The sequence below is a fragment of the Hipposideros armiger genome, unplaced genomic scaffold (genome assembly GCF_001890085.2).
Source record: "Hipposideros armiger isolate ML-2016 unplaced genomic scaffold, ASM189008v1 scaffold_18, whole genome shotgun sequence".
Classification (NCBI taxonomy): Eukaryota; Metazoa; Chordata; class Mammalia; order Chiroptera; family Hipposideridae; genus Hipposideros; species Hipposideros armiger.
Genome location: NW_017731368.1, coordinates 6,263,129 through 6,272,716, shown reverse-complemented (window position 1 = coordinate 6,272,716; position 9,588 = coordinate 6,263,129). Strand labels below are relative to the sequence as shown.

The following is a 9,588-nucleotide window of genomic DNA, read 5'->3' as shown; positions in this document are numbered from 1 at the left end:
GGAGGGGCGGGGAGCCAGTGTGGTGATACGGCAGCTGTCTTGAACTAGCAGTCTTGGGAGAGTGAATGCAGATGAGGGTCAGAGAGGTTATTTACCTGCCCAAGACCATAGCGACAGTACATTGTGAAGCCTGGAGTCAAAACCTGAGTTATGCTCCTGAATTATGCTCCTTTTAAAGCCTCCTTCAAGTGAAGCCATGTCAGCACATGACAAGAGATGGGGGCGGAAGCGCTCGGAAAACTAGTCTTAGGAGCCCGCTTTCTCATCATAGATTCCTGGCTCATCCTTTTTCTGTTAAGTGACGGGGGTCAGACCATTTGCTAAGCGCCTTCCCATCTCTAACTCTGTAACACACACGAAGACCAATAAAAGATTTCCAAGTTAAGCCAAGGTAAATCCCGCACAGTAATGTGCTCTCTAGCCATCTACCAAAATGAGAGAAAATAATCTTCTTTTCTAAATGTTGTTCAGGAATTACGCCCCGTTTATTACAGAAAAATATTATTTCATTGTTACTCAAGACGTGTTTAAGAAAGCCATGCTTTTCCCATCCCTTAAAAAAAACCACCCACAGTCCCTCACTGAACAGCTCAGTGGAATAGTAGAGATAGCCATCTTTGGGTAAGTCTTTACATTTGAGTCTGGCATTTGGTAATTTTCTTTTTTACAGTTTATAGTAAACACTTTCTCATTTTTCTACATGGAAAATAGTTGCAAAACATTCCACTTGGTGCAATGATTCTCATATGGGTAAGAAAGTTATCAAAATCTCTTGGGCTTTTTCACATTACACAGGCCATTCTTCCTGCCCCCTAGTCTGATTTGTCTTCCTGGGTAGGGAGCTCTACCCCGTGATTGGAAATCCCTACTATAGGGAGCTCACCTTGATTGTGGAAGTATCTCGTCCCTTTAAATTTGTTCAACAGATATTATATAAGTACTACTGAGAAGCACGCACTGTTTAAGCTACTGGAGAATCAGTACCAAAACAGGTACTATCTGTGCTGTCGTGGAGCTTACATTCTAGACTCTAGAATTTAAGAGGGAGGAAATAATATAATTAGGCACATGCTAATAAGCTCTTTGAGTAAGAATAAAGCTGAGTCAGTGTGGGAAGGGGTACTGTTTTATACATCTCCGATGTGACATTTGAGTAGGTACCTGAGGTGAGGGAGCTAGCTATGCAGATATGTTAGGCAGAGAGAACATCGGGTGGAAAAAACCCCAGGCTGGAGTGTACTGGATATCTTCAAGTGGCAGCAAGGAGACCACTGTGGCCAGAACTCAGTGAGCAAAGGGAAAATGGTAGCAGATGAGATCAGAGAGGTAACTAGAGGTCCCAGTCATGTAGGGCCTTGTAGGCCACAAGAAGGGCTCAGCTTTATTCAGAATGAGATGGGCGTCTTTAGAAGGATTTAAACAGAGATGAGACATGATCTTAAATTGTACAGTGATTACTCAGGCTATATGGAGAATAGAGTAGGGATGCAAAGGTAGAGCAGGGACTCCAGTTAGGAGACTGGTCCAATACCATAGTCTAAGTAAGAAGTGATAGTGGCTTGTCCTAAAGAGGTAGCTATGGAAGTGGTAAGAGAAAAACAGGTAAGAGTCTGGATATATTTTCCTTGAATGTGTTAAAACAAGAAGGTTGAGGGCCGGCCGAGTGGCTCAGTTGGTTAAGAGCTCGCTCAAGAGTGCAAGCTCTGAGCAACAGTGGTTCGAGGCCCACCCGAGCTGAGTTGCTGCTGAGCTGCCAACAGGTGGCAGGATGGCTCAGCTAAAAAATAAATAAATAAATAAACAAACAAGAAGGTTGACTGCACTGCATGGTATCTGCATTCAGCAGTTTCTTCTTGCTGGGTGTTCAAAGGACAGTGCGATATAAATTCAGTATGTGGCATTGTTGGTTTTCTTATCTTCGTGCATGTTAAACCTGGTATTTTTACTGATACAGTATTAAAAGAAAAAAAGGTTGATAACACTGAATCATCCAATTAATGGATGAACCATTCCCAGGTAAATTCTTTTCCAGTTTTTTGTTCATGTTCAGTAAAAACAAGCCTCTAATTTTTGCCTGTTTTTCACCCATAGGTACCAACATGTGTTACATAGAAATCTCATTTATTTGGCTACCATCGCTGATGCCAACCCAACTAGTCCTTCGAAAATAATGGAATAATCTTCCAGTTGGCGGTTGTGAGGAGTAATTGAATGTAATCCATTTCCTGTGAAATGGAGACAGGATTCTTTACCAACTCAGCTGCTTAAAACATGAATGAGGCCTCTGTGGCGCTTTTAAAAGTGTGACAATGTGAGAAAAGCTACTAAGTTAACTGTATTTCAATGTAAATATTTATTTTAATAATGAAGCAGATTCCCTCAAGTTGCCTCCAGTTGTCCTCTTTCCTGAAATATTGGATTGTCGGAAAAGTCATGACATATTTTTTCTATGTTTTTCGTTGCAAAAATGCATCCTGACTTTTCCGACAACCCAGTAGATGTGTTTGGATAACAAAGACATCACTGGCATCTTCAAGTCTCCCTTTTTAGTTTCAACCTGAACAGGAAACTGAGCAACTGTTCGGTGATCAGCAGGAATTGGTGACTCCCGACTGAGACGCTGCCAGATAGACATGTAACTGTGTTCTCCTTTCTACCAGTTTGCAGTCAGGGAACCCCTGCCTGCTCTTTTCAGATTGCTTTGAAGTAAAGCTTGCCTTTCCAGAAAAGACTAATACTGAGGTATAGAAATTTTCATGTAATAAGTGTCCCATTTGGTTTTTCAGAAAAACTGTAAGGACTTAAAAATACATGTAATACCACCGTTATCATTGCTAACCAAATTAATAGTAATTCATAATTATTAACTAATATCTAGTGATGATATTATAGAGGAGGAAATACATCTTTTCCCTTCCCTCCTTCTAAAGTTCTTGGCTGGGGCTCTATAGCAAAAGGCAGATGAACAAAAGAAAAGCATACAAGGTTAAGTTTTACGTGACGTGTGAGCCTTCATAAAGAAATGAAGAACCAAAGCAGCAGTTAAATGTGAGCATTTTTATACTAGGTTTGATGAAGAATGGGAAGTCTTGGGAAGGTGTGATAGGACAAAAGGGTATGAGCTAAGTGTAGTGAGCTGGGGGCAAACCTAGCAAGGCCTTTTCGTTCAAATTCTCCGTGTCCCTCAGTCTTCAGAGATAAGGCTGCTCTTTTCCTCTGGGTATAATGAGAGCACCTCTTGTCTGAGGGTCTCATGACCTGCTTCAGGGGAGATCAGGGAGTCCTTCCATCATATGCCGTTTCTCGATTACTTCAGCTTAAAACATTCAAGATGCCATATTTTGGAGTAGCGTGTCCTGAACCCAGCTGAGGTTCAATTTTCTTCAGTTATCACAAAATGTCCTTTTGCCTGAATCAGGATTCAAACAAGATTCACACACGGCATTTTGTTAATGTCTTTTAAGTCTCTTTAAAAATACTTAACCCTTTTTTTCTTTGCCACTTGTTGAAAAATGCCATCTACCCTAAAACTTCTCACATTCTGGATTTGCCTAGTTATATCCCTGTTGTGTCATTAAATATGTCCACTATCGCCCACTTGTCCTATAAACTGGTGTATCTAGAGTCTCATTCAGACTCAGGTTCTAATATTTTTGGCAAGAATACTTCATAGGAGGTGACAGGTACATGCTTTTGCATCACAACAGAAAGTGACCTGATTTGATTTATTATCAATTTCCCAATAGCCTTTCACTTCAATTATGATCTATTCATCTGTGATCTATTACTTCATTAGGGATTGCATAATGGTGCAATCAACTGCTTAAAACATTTCTATTTTATCATTCCTTCTGCCTCTATTGGCTTTATTCTAGTATATGTGCTGCTGAAGCAAGCACCATTGGCTTTGTTCTGAACCCAAACTTAGAATATCAGGTTCCTGGCTTCTTTTGTTGGACTCAAGGGTTGCAACCCAGAGAGGCTGTAATGCGTGAATGGTGAAGAGAGAGCTAATTTTGAATCCCAGAACTATCGCTTAACCTCTGAAAGCTGTTTCCTCACTTCTAAAATGGGGGTAATGAAAGTAGCACCTGCCTCCTGAGGTTGTGAGATTGAGATAATGCAGTTGAGAGCTGGGCACATGGTAAACGGAATGCATGTTAGCTCTGATGTAGTATCTGAGGGCTCTGGCCTTTTCTAGGTCTTCTCAAGTCTGGGCGGGTGCCTGTTCTTTGCTCCCTCACCCATTCTGCCATCTTTGGGGTTCTAGCCCTATTGGTCATGGGGCTGTTGCCATACTCTACTAAGCAGGCTACTCATGGGCCTGATCTGGTCAGCAGATATGGTGGGCGCTGCACAATGTTTTTAGTTTTGAATAAGTTGCTAACATTTAAAAATATGAGGATTCCCCATTAAAGTCTGGATTTCTAGCAATGCTGGTCTTATAGATCTGCATAGCAACCAGCAGCTGGAGTGAGACGGCAGCTGCCCCTCTTTACTAGGCAGCCTGACTTGTATACGTGGGACCTGGCTCTGGCTGGAATGTGAGCACCAGCTGATGTTTCAGTTTAGACTTCCCCTGAAGCAGAGCCTGAGACATGGCCTTGGGTGCAGGTTGTTTATTTGGGAGGTGATCTCAGGAAGCACAGGGAGACAGAGAATGACGAAAAGCCACTAACGGTGTATTTCTGAGCTCACTGCTATAGGCAAGAGGGGCCTAATTCTGCACCTCTTTTCTCCCTTAAATTATAAAAATTTAAAAGTTACTTTGGGGCAAGGTTAGAGCAGGGATCCCTGCTTGAGGCTGAACTGTGTATTACAGAGGATAGACTGAAGGAGCTGAGAGGCAATAAATTGATAACCAATATACCACTGGGATAACGTGTCCTTTCTTTAATCTGTTAATATGGTGAGTTATAGGAATGATTTTCTGATGTTGAACCATCTTTGCATTCCTGAGTTAAAGCCAATTAGGTCATGAACATTTGGGGGTTAGTTAAATACTATTAAATTGAATTTCCTAATATTTGGATTTTTAAATCCATGTTTATAATGAGATTGGTCTATAACTTTCTTGCTCTGTCCTAGCAGTTTCTTCTCCTTAACCACAGACCAAATAGCACACCTTACCTTCACATCATCTGAAATATAATTTCAACTCACAGGACAGAATAAGAATTTTGAGCAAGGAGGGAACTTAGATAGAAGGTATTTCATCCTGCCTATTTTACAGATGAAGAAACTGAACTACAGAAAAATAAAAGATAAAATTCATCGAATGACTTCAGATTAAAAACTGCTTTGCACAGCCACTATCAAGACAATTAAATGATAAGCCGCATACTGGGGGAAAATATTCGCAATCATCTATCAACAAAAGATTTGGACTCAGAAAAATCACACATATCATCTACACAACAAACATGTGTATCCAGAACTCTTGCATTCAATTAAACGAAGAAGGATTTTAAATGGGCAAAAGACTTGAACCGACTCATCATAAAAGATGAAGAATTGCCATGAACAACTATCCCAGTGACGTGGGCGCCAAAGCAGGAACGAACGCACCCCTCAGCCTAAAAGGTCCGTGAATGAAACGAACGGTCTAACAGGATAGCGTCATAACTACCTCTTGCGAAAAAGAAAGCCAGCCAAAGTTCCCGTGGGTTTACTAAACCTCAATGACTTCATTCACACAGCTGGCTCTCAGGTGTCAACTGCAAAGTCTCGCGACATCGGGAGATGCGCTGAAGCTCACGGACCTTGAAAGAGGACGAGAGAGAGTAGAGAGCGCAGGCGCTTCCAGGGCGCTCAGATTGGGTGACTGACTCCAATGGCAAAGAGGGAAGGGGCTGGGCAGAAACAGGGACCAGCTCAGGTAGAGGAGCGCCGGGGTGGAGGCTTCTCGAGACTCAGACAACGCCGACGTGGGCTTCCTTGCGGTTAGCCACCCGCTCCGAAACGGTGCTCTCGCGGTACTTGCCCTGACTCTCGCGAGGTTTAACGTGGCACTGGGAGGCCGGGCCCAGGCAAGGGGGGGGGTGGTCCGTTAGCGGCCTTGGGCTCCGGTCGCCGTGGCCGCGCTTTCTCCTCTGCGCACGGGGAGCTGTTCAGGCTGAAGGCCAGCCAGGTGAAGAGCTCGCCCGCATGCGTGTGCGTGCCACATGGGAGCCGGGCGGTCCGGGGCGGGCGGGGGCCTCGTCTCACCCTTCCGCGCTGTCGCGACAGGCCGGCGCGAGGCGCCCGCGGCCCGGGCTCCGCCCCGGCCCCCGCCCCGGCTCCGGATCTGACCACTTTCCTCCCCGTCTCTCCCAGCTCTCGCCGCCGCCTCGGTAGCGATGGGGGCGCAGGACCGGCCGCAGTGCCACTTCGACATCGAGATCAACCGGGAGCCGGGTGAGCGGGAGACTGGGGAACCCTGCTGGGGCCCGGGCTGGCCTCGGGGAAGGGGCGGGGCCTGCTTTCATCAACTCTCCCCCAGGGCTTTTTGGGAGCGGGTAGGCGCAGGCAGCGTTCCCTTTTCTCCTGAGTTAAAATCTAGGGATACAGAGGAGGGTGGGTCGGGCACACCACTCCACTCTACTCAGAGTCTGGGGCCTCGCCCTCCCAAACTCGATGTCCCCTTGCACCCCCAGACCAGCGCCCAGAAAAAGGGTGCAGTCCTTTCAGGACTGTCTCTCTCAGTGTCTCTAGGAGGCCAGCACTCCCAATTTCGATTTCAGTTTCTTCTTCTGTACTGTGAGGTTTGGACTCGCATGTTCTTTATTTCCTAATCCTTGAATATCATTAATGGGTTAAACCCGCCTGTTTATTCCTTACATATGTTAGCCAGAATTTCTTGGTTCGTGGGAAAATGACCTAGCAAAAGTCTTGTGTAATAAACCAAAGCATTCTGTACCTAGACTGGCAGTATGCATGCACACAGCATTAATGTTTTGTCTGCATATTTTGTTGAAAATATTTTCCTCTAAAGGGTAATTGTTTCATTCTGAGTCACTGTGTGCAGGGTCCCAGACTGTTTTCTTAGCTTTTTTTATTATCTATAACAGAACTTTTAGTTAGAGGCATATATACAATTTTTGTGCAAGTTCGTGTTCAGCAGATTCTTATTGAGAGCCTCCTGTTCTCGACTCTGGGGATACAGCAATGAATAAAACAAAGGCCTCTCTTCCTTGTTTATATTCTGTTGGGGGAAATACAGACAATAAATCACACGGTAAAAGTGGCTTATAATAGGGGTACTATTTTAATAGATTGGTCAGAAAAGGCCATTTTGAGGAGATGACATTTAAATGGACATCTGAAGGAGGTGGGGAGGTGAGCCATGTGGATATCCTTGAGAAGAGCATTCCTGGTAGAGGGAACAGTTAGTCCAAAGGTCCTGAGGAGGGAGTGCATGTTTAAAGACCCTCAAGAAGCGTAGGGTGGCTGGAACAGAGAAGGGAAGAGAGTAGCAGGAAATGGCTCTATAGGCCATAGTAAGGACTTTCTCAATGAGATAAGTTATTGAAGAGATTTGAGTTAAGGACTGATGCGATCTTAGAAACTGTTGCATTATCTCATATTTTGAGCCTTGATGGACCTTAATCCTTATTCTATCGTGAATCCATGCTTCAGATAACAGGGCTTATGTTTTTTTAAGAATTAAAAGTAGCAGACTCCAGAGAAGTAGAAGTAAAACAAAGGTTCTGTAGCCATGGAAAGTACTCCTTTCCTAGTACATGTTCATATCCTAGATTTGCAAATAACCGTTTTGTGAAAAATCTCAGAGTATGTTTGGTAAATGTTGAGTGAACTTCAGTCCCCAACATCCAAGATAATTCATTATAATACCATCCTGGTAGAAGTGACTAGAACTCTTCAGAAGACTGAATCATATATAAAACAGGAAATGCTTACATTGTTCTAGGTTAAATCAGTTGGTAATAGGTAATTTCATATGGTTCAATCTCATGTAATTCTAGCGCTTTTCAGCATATTATCTAAGTACAGTAGATACTTGATTTTTACACAACTTTTAAGGATCACTTCAATTGTTTGAGGATCCTGCTTTGTAAGATTTAACCATTAGCACATTTGTCTTTGAGTACTTATTCAAGTAATACTTTTGATTTCTTGTATAGTTAATAATTCACGATGGAAATACAAAGTAATATCTTTGATTTACTTTGATAAGCAAAGATCATTTAAGAGTAGCCACACTGTCCACATTAATGAGATCAAGAAGTATTGATAAAAATCCAGTTGAATAAAGCACTTTATGCTTTTCCATTACTGCCAATCGAAATGTGTATATTTTATAGCAATCAAGTTAACTAGACTTTTGAATTGTAAAGACACCGAATGAATGCAAGTATATGTTAAAAGAAGAAAAGTTTTAAAATTATATGAGTTTTTTTCTGTGAACCCAATAAGACGGTTCCTATTTGAAATAATTCCAGGATTGTTCCTTAGAAATCTTTTTTGGAAGGTTTTAAACTAGATTTTCATTTTTTAAATAAAGAACTATTCATGTTATTTCTCCTTTGGTGATATTTTATAGTTTGTAGCTTTTAAGAAGTTGGTTTATTTTACTAAGTTGTCAATTTTATGTGCATAGAGTTGACTTAGTCCCTTAATTTAATATCTGTGGGATCTGTAGTGATACCTCCTCCTTCATTCCTGATAGCAATAATTTGTGCTCTTTATCTTTTTTCTTTGGTCAGTTTGGCTAAAAGTTTCTTAATTATCATTCCAGAGAACAACATTTTGATTTCATTGATTTATTTTCCTTTCTGTTTTCTGTTTTCAGTTTCATTGATTCCTGCTCTTATCTTTATTTCCTTTCTATTGCTTGCTTTGTCTTTATTTTGCTCTTTTTCTAGTTCTTTAAAGTGGAAACTTGGATTGTTGACTTGAGACCTTCCTTGTCTAATAAATCCTTAATGTGATAAATTTCTCTCTATACAAAGGACCCACACACAGTTTGTGCACCCCATGAATTTTGATATATTGCTCATTTTCTTTCAGTTCAAAATATTTTCTAATTTCCTTTGAGACTTAGTCTTTGACTCATAACTGATTTTAGAAGTGTTTTAATTTCCAAGTACTTGGATGTTGCAGTTGTCTTTCTGTTAATGATTTTTAGTTTAATTCCATTATGGTCAGAGAACATACTTTGTATGATCTCAGTTGTTTTATATTACGGTTTGTTGTGTTCTTTTTTGGTGAATTTCCCATGTGCACTTGAAAAGAATGCATATTCTGCTGTTTTTGTGTGGAGTGTTCTATAAATTTAGATCCAGTTGACTAATAGTGTTAAATTGTACTACATCCTTCTAGCAGATTTTTCTGTCTACTTGTTCTGTTGATTACCAAGAGAGGAATATTGAAGTCTCTAACTATAATTGTGGATTTGTTTATTTCTCCTTTCAGTTCCATTAGTTTTTGCTCCATTTACTTTAAGGCTCTTTTGTTAGGTGGATGCATGCACATTTAGAATTGTTGTGTCTTAGTGAGTTGACCCTTTTATTATTATGTAATGACCCTTTTTAGTCCTGGTAATTTTCCTTGCTCTTAAGTCTACTTTGATATGAATACAGATACTCC

At 41.5% G+C, this 9,588-nt stretch overlaps 2 protein-coding genes across 9 annotated transcripts in view; both read left to right on the top strand.

The window, feature by feature from the left end:
- SS18L2 (SS18 like 2) overlaps positions 1–2,383 on the top strand; it is a 2,997-nt gene extending 614 nt beyond the window's left edge. The window contains exon 3 of the mRNA XM_019633608.1: positions 2,092–2,383. Coding sequence (XP_019489153.1) covers positions 2,092–2,179 — 88 coding nt within the window. The 3' untranslated portion in view covers positions 2,180–2,383. The remainder of the gene's footprint in view (positions 1–2,091) is intronic.
- A 2,420-nt stretch (positions 2,384–4,803) lies between these two features.
- The window catches only part of NKTR (natural killer cell triggering receptor), a 55,623-nt gene continuing 50,838 nt past the window's right edge, over positions 4,804–9,588 (top strand). For 2 of the 8 annotated variants that reach the window (XM_019633526.1, XM_019633518.1), the window contains exons 1-2: positions 4,974–5,820; positions 6,316–6,396. In XM_019633526.1, the coding sequence (XP_019489071.1) occupies positions 5,682–5,820; positions 6,316–6,396 (220 nt within the window). In that variant the 5' untranslated portion in view covers positions 4,974–5,681. Of the gene's footprint in view, positions 6,154–6,315; positions 6,397–9,588 lie in introns of all 8 variants that reach the window. The other 6 variants (XM_019633559.1, XM_019633532.1, XM_019633594.1 and 3 more) reach the window with 5 other exon arrangements.